General features: G+C 41.3%; 2 protein-coding genes across 5 annotated transcripts in view; both read right to left on the bottom strand.

Moving 5' to 3' along the window:
• The window catches only part of LOC126416328 (UDP-glucosyltransferase 2-like), a 348,774-nt gene that overhangs the window by 83,815 nt on the left and 246,867 nt on the right, over positions 1–18,092 (bottom strand). Inside the window, exon 1 of one of the 4 annotated variants that reach the window (XM_050083997.1) lies at positions 6,819–6,960. The exons of the other annotated variants lie outside the window; for them this stretch is intronic. Within the exon in view, the coding sequence (XP_049939954.1) occupies positions 6,819–6,857 (39 nt within the window). The 5' untranslated portion in view covers positions 6,858–6,960. Of the gene's footprint in view, positions 1–6,818; positions 6,961–18,092 lie in introns of those variants that run through there. 4 annotated transcript variants of the gene reach the window in all.
• Positions 1–18,092, bottom strand: part of LOC126416372 (UDP-glucuronosyltransferase 2C1-like) — a 279,400-nt gene that overhangs the window by 83,888 nt on the left and 177,420 nt on the right. The gene's annotated exons all lie outside the window — the stretch shown is intronic.

The raw sequence follows: 18,092 nt of genomic DNA, 5'->3' as shown, positions 1-18,092 counted from the left end.
GTTCACCGTTGGTGGCTGGACACATAAAAGAACGATAACCGGTAGCCGCAACTACGTCAGTCATTGTTAACAGTGGAGATCGCTGCACATGTCGCTGTAACATTCTGACGAAGTTCCTCCAGCTTGCGTGGCTTACGTCGATAGACGTTATCTTTCACAGTTCCCCACAAGAAAAAGTCCATAGGTGTTAGATCTGGCGACCGTGGAGAGAACTCAATGAGCCCTCTTCGTCCAATCCAATGCCCTGGAAAACTGTCTTCCGGGAAAGTTCGAGCGGCTAGGTGGTAGTGTGGTGGCGCCCCGTCCTGTTGGTAGAAGATCTTTTCGTCAGCTCCATAAAGCGCACGTATACCTGGCAAAATTGATGTGCGTAACATCTCGAGGTACACTTTTCCAGTGACAGTAGCATCAAAGATAAAGGAACCTACTAAGCCCGTAGATGACAGTGCACACCACACATGAACCGCTGGTAGATTGAACGCTTTATCCACATAAACATGCGGATTTCCCGGTGCCAGCACACCCTGTTATGACGATTCACGGTTCCATTAAGTTTAAATTGAGCCTTGTCACTCCATTCTAGCTTTGCCACAAACTGTTAGTCATCAGTTCCCATTTGCTGATACCATTCGCAAAATTGCATTCAGCGATCGGTATCGCCATCATTAATCGCGTGCAGTAATCGTGGAATGCAAACTTTCCAGTTAGCAGCTTTCAGAATTCTTCTTACACTTGTACTGCTAACCCCCACTTCATGTACACATTGTGTAGCAGACTTCTGTGGAGAATTAAAAAATGTTTCCAACACAAGAGCCGTCGAAGCAGGACTTGTAGCTGTACACTGACTTCTTGTCCTTCCTTTGTGAATATCACAAATCGTTCCATGCAATTCAAACTTGTCAACGATGCGTTTATTTGCTAGGCGGGTTGGCGGTTCTGTTTCAAACTCCCGCCTCCACTGACGTTGCACTTCGATGCATTATCAAACTTGAAAACCACTTCACAAAACATTTTCGTTGCTCGAATGTCAAGCGTGCTCCAGCCATCTTGTTTTCTCAATACTGAGGTGAAAGTACTAACATCTGTTGAATCAAAGACCATACTACAAAACACTCATTACTCAACTCGAACGACAATATTGATATCTCGATAAGGCCTGACAAAGAGGGTATACATTTTTCTGGCGGTCTCAGTAGAAACGATGTAAATAATATCTAAATAACTGCAACATGCATAACAGTAGACAAAAATGTTCTTCGTTTCTTCCAACGTAACGGATTTGCACACACATTCTGAGAACTCGTCAATATGCTCAGCATGGGATGTGACCACCTTTGGTAGCAATACAGGCCTCACAACGACGTGGCATGCTGTGAATGATGTCATCAGTCTCATGTTGAGGCAATAAAGCCCATTCTTCGTCCAGAGCTGCTCACAGTCTTGGAAAGCGGTTGCTGGATGCTGACATGATGCACGCCTTGTTCCTAGTGCATCCCAAACATGCTCTATGGGATTCAAGTCGGGAGAACGAGCAGGTCACGCCATGCGTGCAGTATCTTCCGTTTCCAAGAAAACATCAACCGCCCGTGGTCTATGAGTCGAGCATTATCGTGCATTAATGCGAGGTCTGGGCCCACAGCACCTCACAACAACTGCAGATGAGGTCCCACGATCCCGTCACGATACCTGACAGCAGTTAAACTTCACCAATTCACCCGTACCATTTCATAAAGAGGGATTCGAGTGGTCAACATAATATGTGCCCACGCATTAGGGATTCTCCTCAGTATCGGTCTGTTTTCACAATGCATGGGTCTAGAAATCGTGTTCAGCATTCCCTCCAGATGCGAGTCCATCGAGAATCACTCTCCAGATGGAACCCATTTGTGAAAACGACATTAGCCCACTTTTCGATCGTTTAGGTGGCATGTTGATGACTCCACTCTAGACGTTCCCTTCAGTGAGGAGGCGTCAGAGGTAGAAATACAGCACGTCTCCGACAATAAAGGCCACTCTGCCGAAGCCTTCTGCACACCGTTTGCTTTGATACAACACGTCCAGTGCATGCTGCGACCCCACGAGCCAGTTGCTGTGCAGTGCTAAGACTGTACTATCGTGCCGTTACAGCCAAATAACGGTCATCTCTTTCTGATGTCACACATGGTCGGCCCTGCGCTGCTCTTCGGGACACAGTTTCGGTCTCTATAAACTGTCGCCTCAACTGAGAAACAACAGAACGATTCACGATAAGCCATCTTTCTTTCTACGGCCCTCCACAGCAGAGAATCTAGTAGGCACTCTCCCTGTGGCATACTGTACCATTGGTGACTGTGTACACAGCGGTTGAGGATGTGGGACTATCCGAGAAACAATACCTCGTTTCAAAGGCGCTCTGACGTCATCGTTGGGATGGTTGTTCGTTGACCGGAAGGCCATCTTCCGTGCTGAACACGATGGTACGGACATGTGGTTGACAGTTAGTATGATCATATCGTGAATTAGACACAGGACGGGAAAATAGAGGTTTTTTGCTTAAATTTTGGACACCAGGGTATTTCTGATGGTACACCAGGCATTATTTATTCTGATAGAAGTAATCACAACACGAACGACTACATACACACTTAACGCGTCTAACGATCAATAGCACCGAAGCGCGACTGACACGAACGACCCTCACATGCTCTTGGAGTTTCCCTCGTGCGCTTCTTGCTAGGTATATCGGTAAAGTTAATGAGATTTCGTGGTGGCGGTTAGAACTCAGGTCCTATCAGTAAGTGCAATCGTGTAACGTCAAGAGTTCTCTTGTGTCGTACAAAAATTCGGAAAAGACAACTTGTATGCTATTTAGATCTTTGTAAAAAGATACTAGATTCTGGGTAACAATCACACAATGGGTAAAACACGGCTGAGAACCAGGGGCAGTACATATACTTGATTCGGGCCGCATGCGGCCCGCGAGCTATTGTTTGAAGACCAGTGGATTACATCAACAGTGTCGCCAACAATAAAGGATGTTAAAGTTATTACAACGTGTCAGTAGGTCGTTGAATTTTTAACGTTTTGTTTCTCTGTTTATGATTGTTTTTGACAGGGATTAACCTAACGACCATAATTGAAATTTACTTCCTGTGAAATACACTAATGGCCATTAAAATTGCTACACCAAGAAGAAATGCAGATGATAAACGGGTATTCATTGGACAAATATATTATACTAGAACTGACATGTGATTACGTTTTCACATAATTTGGGTGCATAGATCCCGAGAAATCAGTACCCAGAACAACCACCTCTGGCCGTAATAACGGCCTTAATACGCCTCGGCATCGAGTCAAACAAAGCTTGGATCGCGTGTACAGGTACAGCTGCCCATGCAACTCCAACGCGATACCACAGTTCATCAAGAGTAGTGACTGGCGTATTGTGACGAGCCAGTTGCTCGGCCACCATTGATTAGACTTTTTCAATTGGTGAGAGATCTGGAGAATGTCGGAAACGTGATGGTGCGCATTTCTCCTCCTTACACGAGGCATCACAACAACGTTTCAACAGGCAACGCCGGTCAACTGCTGTTTGTGTATGAGTAATCGGTTGGAAACTTTCCTCATGCCAGCACGTTGTAGATGTCGCCACCGGCGCCAGCCTTGTGTGAATGCTCTGAAAAGCTAATCATTTGCATATCACAGCATGTTCTTCCTGTCGGTTAAATTTCGCGTCTGTAGCACGTCATCTTCGTGGTGTAGCAATTTTAATGGCCAGTAATGTAGCTTTATAAGAGACATTTGAACAAGGGGGAGAAATGCAAACGTTAGAAAAGAGATTGATGTTCTCGTAAAACAGGCGACTCAATGCTCGTTTCTCTCTGAGGCCCCGTAGAAGCAGGTGCTCCGTCATTAATGATGTAACTACGGCACGAGGCGTTAAACGCGAACCTATCTTTGTATTGCTCTCGTTTGCCCATGAAGGTACCGTCGTAAACGTAATACGATATTTTGACAGCTTATCTTGCCGTTATCTTGAGGCGGTACCTGTAGGTTACGTAAACGACTGGACCCGGGTATTCACCCGAGATTAACAAAAAATAGCTGATGTACCGGGAAAGCGAAAGGTCACATATTAAACTGCCTACGTCCCTTCCTGTCACTGACTCGTTTCCTGTGATACGGCTGCATTAATGAGACATTTTCCTCTGGAAAATGAGCAGCAATTTTTGTGACCCTCGGCTGATTGTCTATGTTCGTTGTGTACACTAATTTTCCATCCCATTTCTATCAAACACACTCAGGCAACAACTGTGATCAAAAACAAAATGGTAGTTAAATAAACTGTGTCAGGAAGATAGAATATTTTTAATGTTGTAATTAAATGGAGATTTAAATCCTTTGCGTATAAAATAAGTAATAACACAGAGCTTTTTGGATTCAAGCAACAACGGTGATCAAAAACAGATGGAAAGTTGAATAGACTGTGGCAGGAAGATAAACTTTTATAATGTTGTAATTAAATGAAGATTTAAATCCTTTGCGTATGAAATAAGTAATAACACCTACCTTTTCTCCAACGAGAAAATGAACAGCACATTCCATATTACTGGGAAATTATAATGGAAATTATTACGTCGAGAGATCTGCCCTCTTGGATGAGCGGTCATTGTGTGACAAACATGAAAAACCTGAGTGCGTCTCCCGATTACTAGTATCTTGGTGGGATCAGCTGGCATGTACTTAGCAACTAACGTGTTGCTTGATCGGAATAAAGTCTTCAGTTTCAAAAACCGACATGAATACCCGGGAGATACCAAAAAAATGGCTCTGAGCACTATGGGACTTAACATCTATGGTCATCAGTCCCCTAGAACTTAGAACTACTTAAACCTAACTAACCTAAGGACATCACACAACACCCAGTCATCACGAGGCAGAGGAAATCCCTGACCTCGCCGGGAATCGAACCCAGGCGCGGGAAGCGAGAACGCTACCACGCGACCACGAGCTGCGGACCGGGAGGTACCCCTCCAATAAATTGTTCTCTTATAATATAGCAGTTATACGGAATACCTGTGAAAATTGTGAAGAGATAAGTTTTAGTTCTGTCTCTGTGGAGTAAGAATGTTTTTGATCTGTCATGTAGGCAGGAACAACAAATACTTCTTTTAGGGGCCGTTCGTGAAACACATGAGGGACGCTAGATTGGTGTGTCGGCTACTTCCATATTATTAATTATCTATCTATATCCGGATCCCGCCCCAGCTACTGCCGCGTCTGGGTGCTGACGAGTTCCCTCCATTTGGCTCGGTCCTACCACCACTTTTCTTCCTCCACTTGCAGCCCGGTCACGCCTCTCCCTTCCACAGATATTTACTCCTGTTTTCCACCGTGTTCTTGGGAGCCCTCTAGGTCTTTTCCATCCATCTTTAGTTCTTCCATAATTTTGCGGAGTCTCTGCCCACACATGTCCGTACCATATTAGTCTCTTTTTTTTCGAGTTCTTCTCTCATACTTTCTTGTTTAAGGTACTTTCTAATATTTACATTCCTTACTCTGTCCATTCTTGTTTTTCCGTTAACTGCTCTGAGGAATTTCATTTCCCCTGCTTGCAGTCTGCTCCAGTCCATTTCTGTCATTGTCGATGTTTCTCCTCCATAGGGGACAGCAGGGAAGTAATAACTCTTATGCATAAGGAGTTTTGCTTTTTCTGAAACTTCCTTATTCCAAATCAAGTGTTTTATTGTTTGGTAGAAATTGCCTCCCTTCTGTAACCGCCTATTCATTTCGTTGGTTATTCTTCCATCACTAGATATTTCACTCCCTAAATAAGTGAAACTGTCTACCACTTTGAGTGGTTCTCCGTTCAGAGTAATATTCCTGTTGATCATTTTTGTCTCTTTCAAATACCATTACTTCACTCTTATCTTTATTTATTTTTAATCCATACCTTTTCATTATTTCCTTCCACACATCAAGTTGTAACTGTGCATCTACCTCTTTATCGTTCCATAATACCATATCATCTGCAAAAATCATCTTTTTTGTCTTTTTCTTTTACTATATCTTTAACTGCCCTATTCATTCCCTCCATCACAACATTAAAAAGTACAGGAGATAGAATACTTCCTGGTTTAAGTCCTTGTCTTATTTCGGACTATCCAGAGTTCCCCAATGGTGTTCTAATTCTACAATTGTGTCCTCTGTACATTGTCTTTATTACATTAATGTATCCATCTTCTATACCAATCTTCTTCATTTCTTCCCAGAGTCTTTCCCTGTTAACTGAGTCATATGAGTTTTCTATGTCTCTGAAAAACAATATCATTCTTTTGTTATACTCCCAACTTTTTTCCGTCAGTTGACGGATAGAAAATATCAGGTCGATCGTGCTTCTTCCTTTCCTAAACCCATGCTGTTCTTCATTCAGCTCCTTTTCTATCTTTTCACCTAAATGATTTAGTAAAATTCTTCCAAAAATCTTGGCTGTATGACTCATAATTTATTGCTATAGAACTGTTAATACTTCTCTGCCTAATCTAACAGTTGTCTCCACTGCCCAGAACCGTATTACAGTAATAATTTTCTTTCCTTAACAATGAAACATTTATATTATGTCAGTTGTAGTCTCATTGCATTTATTTGTTTGAACCTAAATCTGGTATCACGTTATTGGAATTTGAGAAAGCTCTTTCATTAGATGTAAGAGTGTGCCTCCTAAACCTAATCCTGTCAGTAAAAATAAATGCATAAATAAAACATCGTCCAGAATTAGCGCGAATATTTTTTCGGCTTACTGTCGTAAATTTCAAACCAGTCGCTTTGCTTACCTGCCACCTTCCCCCATTAGCACAGAAACGTAAAGACATCGTGCCGTTTACAGCGATGACTCTCTAGCAGGCCGCAATGTACTGTGTCCTTGCTGAAGGGTGTGCTTGCTGAAAGAAAACGGCGCATTCATTCACTGCCATCAACTCGTGAAACTGACAACGATTGCGTGTCGTAACCCGTATCTGGCGGGCTGAAAGGGGGGCAGGAGGGGGGAGGGGAGAGGAAAACAAAAAACAAACAAAAAGCTGTTCGAAGGTGGTGTGGTGGGGATAGATTGTACCTGCTTACAACAGCTACAGCGGGAGTTATCGCGCCAGTGCTCTTCTACTCCATATACTTACTGCTTGTCCACGATTACTTGAAGATTTGCGTAGACAATGCTAGAGTCACTAATAAACATCATCATTCTGTCAATGTTTTTGACATATACCACGATAAAGTACTTGAAAGAATAGTTTACAGAGGTTAGTACATATGCACGACAGGTACTGCCTTAAGAAATGAATATGTCGCACTCTGAGGTGTGTTACAAAATTATTAAAATACAAGTGAGGTAATTTGTGCGAGTCGGAGATTATTGATCACAGTCCTAGTAACAAAAACATAAAATAGTGAGCATTTCGTGTTTTATCGCAACAGCCTAGTAACCATGACAACAAAACGACATTGTCCACAGCACCTGAAAGTGGCTGGTCTGCAGCCACTATGATATTCTGTAACTGAACGAAACCAGTCGGCAGGGTAGAAAAACTGTGTCACTGACTGTAATAACAGACATTTTCATGTGTGAAGGTTAAGAGAGGCGTGAAACTCTCTTTATACAATTCATTTACGAACTTGCTGGCGGTTAAGAGACCAGTCATTCTTATTGTGACTAGTAAAAAATTCAGAGGCTTTGTGTGTAAGTGGTTCTTACTATCTGATCTGTGGATAAGACTTGCTGCAACTAAATGTTATTGAAGGTAAATAATAGCATCTGATTAATTAATAATAAAAGGGTATTAGGGCATTCAAGCAGCTCAGTTAATCCGTAAAGGGGAAAAAATTAAACATTTACAGTTAATGAGAGTAATAGGGCAAAAGGGTAGTGACTCACTGATTTATGCGTTTTTTGACCTTTCACCTTTAAAGCGACAGTTCAAGGTCACTGCTGTGACAAGTGTCAAGGTCACTGCCTCTGGGGCAATTGTACAGCTTAAAATGGCGGGAAAATCAAAGTTCCGTTAAACTGTCATATGTTAAGGTCACATGTCTTGTAAACCCACGTTTTATTATCAACATTACAGCTTCCCAATCTCAGAGATAAGTCCTACGACTTTTTTCCACTTCGAATTTGTTTTTAGGACAAATGATAATGTCAATACTGTTTAGCATTCTCTTCCATCATAGCTGTCTTAGTGAGACGATGGAACAGAAGTTGGTGTCTTACACTTTTAAACCAAATAAGCTGAATTACACTAATATGAATATTTACTTATTTCATTTGCATTATTTAATTTACTCCTTGTCCTCATTTGATAATTTTTAATGTTTTTCAGCAAATATTCGTTGTTGGTCGTCTTAATATGATGATGCAGTGGGTCAGTTGAGATTGTCACACTCTTAAAAACGAACCTATCTTCATTCAGTTGCATGATAACTAAGTCTGAAGCCACTTTACGAGCCATTTTATTGCAAAACTATTACACTCAAAACTGATTAATCGTCTTTCCATTGTCACGCATCATTGTGTTAAAGATAGGTCTATAACATAGGCATCGCAGATTTTCGTCGTTAATCTCATCATTAGAATAGCCCTTTCTGTCTTTTGCCTTTTATACTCACTACAACCAATATTAACAACTTACTTAACAGAAAGAGTGATTATAAACGACGAGACCGCGAAAAGACTTACAATCACCTAACACTCTTTGGTTTTCTATGTTGCATGTGCCACATCTAACGGAGAATTAACATTTAAAAAGGGAGAAAGAAATAAACAACAAAAAAGAAGAAAAATGATGGTTCAACCTAGAGAATTTCATTCGTCAAGTCCAGGAAATATTTTGAGAATGACAGTGTACCACTACTGTATTGAGGTAAGAACAATCTGCAGCACGTAATTTTAGGTTTCCTGGTGTGTACAATAAATAATACTGGACTTTTCGTACAAGTCATTCAATAACAGTATCTTCTGTTTTAAATTTTGGCCTTGTCAATGAGAATACATGAATGTAGGTCACAAGACGGGTTGACTCCATTACGTTTTATCAACACTGGCATGTGCTGCTGAAGATTGTTTTACCAGCCATACTGAACTGGATATTGATACCCAGGACTTCTGTAGATCTTAGTTATTCAAAATTTTATAAAAATATTTCTAATTTACATTAATTTTACGGTGAAAATAGACAAGATTTCTAAAATGACTGCACAAGAAGACAGTAACGTAGAGCTTAACACTGAACAGAACGAGTCTGCTAACACAGAAGATGAAAATGCACAAGTTTTAGAACCTGATCGCTCTCTGAAACTGATGCAGATATTATGACAGATCATTCATTCTGTGAAAATTATACTCATTTAGGTTATCTTTCATGCAGTGTAATCCATCAATCTGATGATAATGTTTTATGTATAGTAAATGTACCGAAGGGCGATATTTCAAGTGAAAGGAACATACTCATAGCTGGTGATCCACATGACCTCACTGCTCTAGTATCCCAAAATTTTAAGACAATGAGGGACGACATAACAGCGCAATCTGAGAACCATTCCAAATAATTACAAAACCAATATGAAGAACTTCAAAATCAGTCCAAAGAATTACAAACACAGTCTAAAGATTTGACGAAAAAATATGGTAACAGAGAGAAATTGACTGCTAATTTCAATATATTGTCATTACAGTATGACACTCTATCAAATTAAGTTGCACAACTAAAGAAAGCTTATTGTGGTCTTCTGGAAGCTGTACAGACCGTGTCTAAAGATCAAAAACTAATAAAAGATCTGATTGTGTAGTTACAAAATAAGGTCAACACTTACGTAGAAGAACAAGATGTGAAGGCTCAAAACTAATTAAATGAACCATGCAAACAGAATGTGGATGATTTTTCACAATGGCTTTCACAGAAGGATGTAGAGGTAAATGACAAACTAAATTCAGAACTAGGGCGTGTCGTAGATGAAATGATCACAGCCGCTATGTTCGAGTGAGACAATGCTGGCAAATCGGTAAAATCCGAATTAGAACAAGTAAAAGTAACTTTAAACAAAGGTCCATCAGAACGGTGTGACCAAGTAAATTCCCAAATCACGACCGTACAATAGGAATTGTCTTCAGTCAGGGGCATGGTTCCAAGTATGCCACTAACTGTCAACAAAGTATGTGGTTATTACGACAGTCCTACTGCGGCAAATCAGACGATGTATGGCAATAACACAAATTCTAATAACCTATCGCCAAACTGTATACCATATAAAGGAACGGCTGCTCAGTCACTTTCTGCTGTTGTATTTGAAGAAAGTTTAATTCAGCACAAGAAATTACAACCTTATAACTGTTGCGCTGCTCTTGTGACGTCACCTCCCACGTCACCCGAGTGTGGGCGTGCAGCACGACGACCAGCGCACACGAAAATAGTAACATAAACATAAAAGAAAGTAAAACAACTGGAACCATCCTAGTGATCAGGGAAACCGGGGCAGGCTATATTATAGAAATAAACACAACAGATGCTGGATTTCACATATGCCAGCCAGAACCAAGTGAAAATAAAAATTACTGAAATAAAAAATAATCGGATGCCCATGGTCTGCCTGTTACTAACTAGTAGAATTACAGCCTGTCCGTAAATATCCTTGGCGTGACTAATAAACCATAATTGAGCACCCATGATCAAGTTGTTAAAAAGTCCTTTAAGTCTCATTAAGCTATCCCATGATGGTTGTATCATGGGGTGGCAGCAATCAAGGCAATCACGTCAGACTCATAAGGCATAATAATGGTATCAATATCAGAGACGAGTAGACTATGGATGACCTTTGCACACACCGTTGGGTGGCTTGCGGAGTATCAATGTAAATGTAGATGTAGAAAGAAATACAGGTTTTAGTGCAAGCTTCAATCGTGCCATAGTGGGAAAAATTCCTACCAAAATATTAGGCTGGTGCATAAGTTATTAGAGTTTTTGTTATGTGTGTTGGTATTTCGGCTGCTACCGGTCTAGTTATCGATAGTCATTTCTTAATTGTAGCTCATTGTTGCTATTTGAGTTTACATATTGTTGCGGCTCTGAGCACTATGGGACTTAACTACTGTGGTCATCAGTCCCCTAGAACTTAGAACTACTTAAACCTAACTAACCTAAGGACATCACACACATCCATGCCCGAGGCAGGATTCGAACCTGCGACCGTAGCAGTCGCGCGGTTCCGGACTGCGCGCCTAGAACCGCTAGACCACCGCGGCCGGCCTTACATATTGTCACTGTATCATTTGAAGATAGTAAGTGGAGCTATTGGTTCTACAAAATGGAGTGCCAAGTGGAGAAATCGGAACATATTCTTCTGCTTGAGTTCAATAGAGGGGTGACAGCAGGGCAGGCAGCCAGAAACATTTGTGCCTTGTACAGGGATAATACGACTGGACAGAACGTGAGAAGAAAATGGTTTTCTGGTTTTAAGAAGGATCGTTTGGACATTACTGTCTCCACGATCAGGAGGACCTTCGGGGTTTGATGTGAATCGTTTAAATGCATTAATCCACAATGATCTACGTCAGTGCACTCGAAAAGTGGCAAATGTAATGAACTGCAATCATTCCACCAGTGTATGACCTTTATATGCATATAGCGTCCCCAGTGCCAAATTTTTATCATGTAGCCGTAAAATAATAATTTCTCTGTGTAGGTTTAGATTGCAAAGAAATAATTTATGACAGAATGATCTAAAGAGACGACAAGTTACACTCTTTTGTTAATTTTTTTAGTCGACCTTACTTCTTCGCTTGTCTTGAATGTGTCTAGAGGGACATCTTGCGTGTGCTGACAAATGTAAGCATATTTGTATGATTTAAACATATAATATAACTATTTAATATTATTGTGCACTTTTAATTTGTAAGAGGTGATCCCGATTTCATGTCCGCCTTCCTTGAATTAACCTGCATTCAAGTAATTTACAGCTCAACAATCGCAGCGGCCGATGCAGCCAACGACGCCATTACGTGGCGATATTAACTTATGAAAAATTAGCGGAAGCGGAAAACTCGCCCGCTATTAGCATAATATTAATTTTTCTCCACAGCCGCACGAAGTTGCAGAAATACTTAGCTTTAAGATTCTTATTTTCAGTAGCATAGCCGAGACCCAGAGCCAGGACTCTGACTACAATACAATGGCTAACGGAGGTAAGAAAATACTCTCGCGCGTGTGTGGGCCGCAATTGTAATTAATAACTAAAGATCTTTTGCTTTAACGTCAACTGACTAGCCGAGGAAATTTATATGAAAAGTTTATTACATTGTTCAACTTAAACATCATTTTTATGAAGGCCCACCACGTAAGTCGGCAACAATCAAAAAATAATAATAACAATAATAATATATACATTAAATTACGACGACCGACGGACGCGAGATTGGCGCCGCAACTTTGGGGCCCGATTAATATGATTCTATTGTAATGAATGTAATTATGTATGTGTCTAATTGTTGTAAAATATTAATGCTTGTATGAATTCTTTTACATGTACAACAACAAAACCACACCCTGAGGAGATCTGGAGAGGAAAAAGTGTAGAAAAGAAAAAGGATTGCGAGAAAGAAAAATAATTAAGGTAAGGCCTATTGTGCAAGCATCCTGTGTAGCTCTGTGCGGAATATCGAACCCATGTGCACATGAGATACCTTCGGTGTTTTGTGTATTTATGTGTTTATTTTTGGAGGGGATAATTATTCGTTTTGTGTATTTATGTGTTTATTTTTGGAGGGGATAATTGATCGTGTGTGTATCAGTGTTAAAGATTCATCAGTGGCTTAAAGTGAATTTAGTATGGGTAAGATAGGACAACCTAAAGCATCCGTACCAAAAGAACAAAATTCTGTTAATATGGAAAGTGAGGATCATTTGCAATTCGTAAACGAATCCCAAGCCACCGCCTCGGATAACATAATTTCCGGAGGGGGGGGCGAGGATCTGTGGACGGTGAATGACGCTCCACAGCAGAATGGGAATAGAGTAACAACTCCACTGCCTGGGCAGGGGGGCCAATCGAGTGCTAGATTAAGCGGGGCACCAGTATGCTCACCGATTGCAGACCCATTTGCAGAATTTCTGCGCAGGTTAGAAGAAAGAGATAGGGAAAGAGATCAGAAACTGGCTCAGATGCTCCATGAGCAAGAGCAACAAAGAGAACTGAAAGAAAGGGAAAAGGAAAGAATGTCAGAACAGAGGGAAAAACAAAGAGACGAAAAACTGGCTCAGATGTTGCATGAGCAGGAGAAAAAATTAACGCAAAAGCTCATTGAGCAAGAGCAGCGCAGTGAAGCAAAACTCGACAGTATCCAAAGCGAACTTGCCGAGATGCGGGACGCGTGCAAAGAAATACCCGATCTTGTGCAAAGCTTAGCCGGCGAGATGCAAAAATTACAGATATCGCAGGCTAGGCTTGAAGATAATGTCCAGACTTTAACCAACCGCGTAGATAATGTGGAGATAGATGCACGGAAAAGTATTGACGCATATTTGGAAGTGCAAGCTCAAAAAGTAGAAAAAGAATTAAATGAATGGCTAGAAGTAAAGGATCGCGAGATATCTGCAAAGATTGAAAGCGACGTAAAAACAGCTGTAGAACAAGCGACTGCGGCCGCGAGTGTAAATATTGACGCCAGCGCTGCCGCACTACATGCCGAATTAACACAGATTAAGTCCCGTGTGACTGCGGAGTTGCCAAATTGGCAACAGGAGGTCGCGCGGAGACTGTCTGCGTTGGAAAACAATGTAAACAGTGGCGGACAGATCATGAATCAGACTCCGCGCACTGATTACTATAATAACGCTGACGGTAGCCAGGGTGCGAGTGCGCAACCGCAACCTAATGCGAATTATGAGCACGAACAACATGCGATACCGTGCAGCGCACATCACGAAGTAATGAATGTCACAGAATGTAGCAATCAGACGTGCAAAACAGAGGACAATGTAATAAAACACAGGACATTCCAACCTTTCAATAGCGAAAAACGAAATGTCCACCCTGTTGTATTTATTAAGAGCTTCAGGAATGTGTTTCCTAGGACATGGACGGAAAGACAAAGAATACAGTTCGTGGTCTCCTTTATTCAAGGTGACGCGGCACTGTGGGCCACCGACGTGTCCGAAAAATGTCTAACGATGCAACAGTTTGAAGGTGCATTCTTGCAAAAATTCTGGCCCGATAGCGTCCAAGAAAGACTACGAAAGGAGTTGTACAGTCCAGAAATGTACAATCCTAAGATGGGAACGTTACGCAAATATTTCGAAAAGTATATAAACAAAACCAGGTACTGGGACGAGCCAATGTCCGATCGTGACATAATCAGATTAATAAAAATGAAGTTGCCCAGTGAAATTAAAAGATATTTCATCAATGTGCCGGAATACGATATAGAACAATTCATGGAAATAGTGGATTCTGTTGACCTATTGATCGAAGATATGAAAACCGAAAACAAGTGGAACCATGCAGGCTATAATCAACACAAAGCCGATTACAATAGCAGCCACAGTAACGGTAGTAACTTAGTACCAAATGGTAACGGGAATAGGCAAGAGCACCGGCAACAGAATCAAGGCACAAACAATGGCAATGGTTATAACGGCAACGGTTATAATCGTGAAAATCGAAAGAGACATCATGATGGACGCATGAGTAATGGATATAATGGTAACGGCAATCCGCAATGGCGCAACAACCGAAACCAGTGGCGTGGTCGTAACGAACCGACACCACAGTGGCGACAAAACACAGCGCCACAATGGAACGCCAACCCAGGTCCGTCACAGAACATGTCAGGGAGTTACAACCGACCACCACAAAACCAGAGCCATACACAATATCAAAATACACCATCGGGGAGGCAGGGCGGCCAACCCAACAGTAGCAACAACGACAACCAGAACCACAATGTGAGGTTAGTGGAAGTGACAGACAACTGTCAACCCACTAATGCGCATCCGTTAAACTAAAGACAGCCACAATACGCTCTCCGTTGTTGGCTGCAGGATGGTGTAGTGAGGGCACATTCACGGATGACAGCCATAAACTTTGTATGCTGAGATACAATGAAGGAACAAAAATAGAAAAGGAACTTGTAGACATACCGCAGACATGTAACCGAACCGACAAAAGTGTTGTGCAGGCTATATTGCAAGCAGATATGTATGGAGCACCAATACACATAATAGTCGATACCGGTGCGTCAACCAATGTCATGAGCGCAAATTTTTACAAGTACTTGAGTCAAAATAATAGAATACCAGTATTGCCAGTGAAGAATTGTCGTGTAACAGGTGCAATAGGTGCACAATCTCATACCATAAAGCACCAGGTGCAAGTCGAGTTTACGGTGGGAAATGAAGCAATGAAAAGCTCGTTCCTAGTAGTTAGGGGATTAGGTGTTGCTTGCATCCTGGGGATGGAATTTTTACGCCAGAGGGACGCAAAAATCGACCTCTTGTGCGGGGAAGTAAGCCTTATGAATGAGGGTGGACGTGTAATTTTGCCGTTGTTGAGGACACGTGAAGTGCACGGTAAATATTGCCGGAGCTTTCAAACGAGATTCGAAGGAATACAGGTAATGAATTTATATTCTGACTTAAGTACAAGACAAGTATATTTTAAAGATTTTATTACTGAAGACAAAGAGGAAAAAAGGAAACTGATAGCCATGAAAGTTAGGGAGTCAGAACATTTGACTGAAGCACAACAAAACGAATTGACTCAGCTACTTACAGATTATGAGAATGTGTTTTCGGAAAAACCCGGTGTTATCGAGGGCTACACCTATAACATCGAAGTGGTACCTCACGATACTTTCTGTCACGCAAACTACACCATCCCGTGGTCAAAGAAGGAGGCAATTACGAAGGAAACAAGAAAAATACTTACAAAGACTTAAAGAAGTTCGCTCAGTAGAGTAACTTTTACATTTGTGTGTAGTAGGTTAAGTTTATAGTGTATTTTTTCTGTGTGTAAATGTTAAGATTTTAGTGCAACATTTAAAGACAATGAGGCACACAAGATTAGTGCGATTCAATTTTGTAGATGTTAAGGAATAATAGTATTTTTAAACAATTGCATTTTGAAGAAAAAAAATGAACGTAGGTTTAAGAATATGTTAAAAATTTCATGTTGAAAAATGGTTTAAAAATATTAAAAAAAAAAAATATTCACCAGCATGTAATGATGAAAGAATTTTTCATTAGTGTGTCATGAATATTTTTGAACTGTAGTAGTAACGCAACTTATGAAATTTAATATTATAGTGTATATGTTGTTCTATGTATTTATGTCTATACCGATCTTGAAATATGCTCAATCATAATTTACTAAACAACATGAGTGCAGGGTGTACATCACCCAAGGTACCTCATGTGTTGTGGACAAAGTACAAAGCAAATCAGTAAACGACTACCGCTAAGCACTGTTAAAATATATTGCCATCTGCTAAGGCAGAGATTTGCACGAATTTGTAGTGTAAATAAAAGTCACAAATCTAACATTAATCTAGGAACTTGCACGCTAGGCCTAGATTATAAAATGTCTACAATAATGCGAGAGGCAAAGTTTTGTAAAGTCGAGCCTGGCTCTGGAGAGCAAGTACGCAATGAGTGGGCAGACATGACATGGGGACTTACCTCAGATGAGACGGAAATACAATTGTATAGTCAAAAAATCTGAAGGCAAGTACGACTCTAAGTGGAAAATAAAAAGTGATAATTAATGCGAGAGACTGGTAAAATCCAGCACTAGCCAAAATCCAGTTCAGACTGAATGAAATACATTAGTGTTTGTGAACTAATCGAAACAGTTACTTTAAGCAGTGTGAAAAACTGTGAAGGTGAAACTGTGATATGGACAGTGAAGTGCTAGTATTGAACGTTCAACAGCGGTGAGGACGCCAAACGCCAATATTACGCACGAAAAACTGTGAATTTACTATAAATGTGAACTGTTAACGTGAAGTGAACCCACAGTCAATATTTTTGGGACAGACTGTAGTTTCAGTGAGCACAATAATGCGAGATTGGAATGCGATGCGTGGACTGTTGCAAAACAGCGACCGCAGAAACGGCGAATGTTTGTGCTAAGCTCGTATTGGGACACTCACCAGTGCCTGCGAGTGCGGCGAAAACATAAATAATTTTATTAAGACAAAAACTGACGTGTAATGGAAACAGTGGCGCATCAAAACTTCATTCACGGGAGAAGATCCATGTCATGTATTCTGCAAGACAGTGCTAGCTTGACACTCGGAAACTGGCGAAAACTTAACAACTGCCGCACTAATAAATGCTTCTTTCCCACTAGCGTAACCATCTGCAGCGGGAAACAAATATTACGTTGCTTGTGTGTATGTTTCATGTACTACGTCGGAGATGCGTAGCAGAGCTGACTCCTGTCAACAAGAGCGGGGGGCGAATATCATCCCACTCCGCCACGCCCGGGCGAGACAGAAGCGCATCGCCAACCGTGCAGCCGATCAGCTGATTCTGACGTTCCGCGACGGCGAGAGACACGCTGGCGTCGAGCGGGCGTTGACCTCTCCGCAGCCGCCGCGAACGCCGAGCACCGAACACACCAACCGACGCCGTCGCGAGCCAAACTTCGCGGCGTAGATCATCAACGACACCGCAATCAATTGTTATAATGACCTCATTTTTTGCATAGTGCAACAAAAATATTTGTTTGCACATCCTGTACTCCAATGACATTCCAGAAACAATTAAGTGGAAGTGACCAAAGCAGTTAGTCTGTCGCTCCGCCGAGGTTTTCCCCAGGTTTCCCTACGGCCGCGCCAAATGGGGAGCGAACAGTTGACACCCCTGGGACTTCAAGTTTATGGACTAACTCGTGATTGTATACCTTTGAACACTGCAAAAGTTGCAACCCTAAGAAGAAGCAACCAAAATAAAACTAGTTGTATTCTATGTCCTTTTGTACATGACTGCATACGTAACCAATTGTATATTATATTGTTATGTAGATAACTTCATCTGTATTACACTTTGTGTGCAACACACCTCAGT

The sequence above is a fragment of the Schistocerca serialis genome, chromosome 1 (genome assembly GCF_023864345.2).
Source record: "Schistocerca serialis cubense isolate TAMUIC-IGC-003099 chromosome 1, iqSchSeri2.2, whole genome shotgun sequence".
Lineage (NCBI taxonomy): Eukaryota > Metazoa > Arthropoda > Insecta > Orthoptera > Acrididae > Schistocerca > Schistocerca serialis.
Note: the sequence above shows the minus strand (reverse complement) of the source record. Positions and strands in the feature narration are given on the sequence as shown.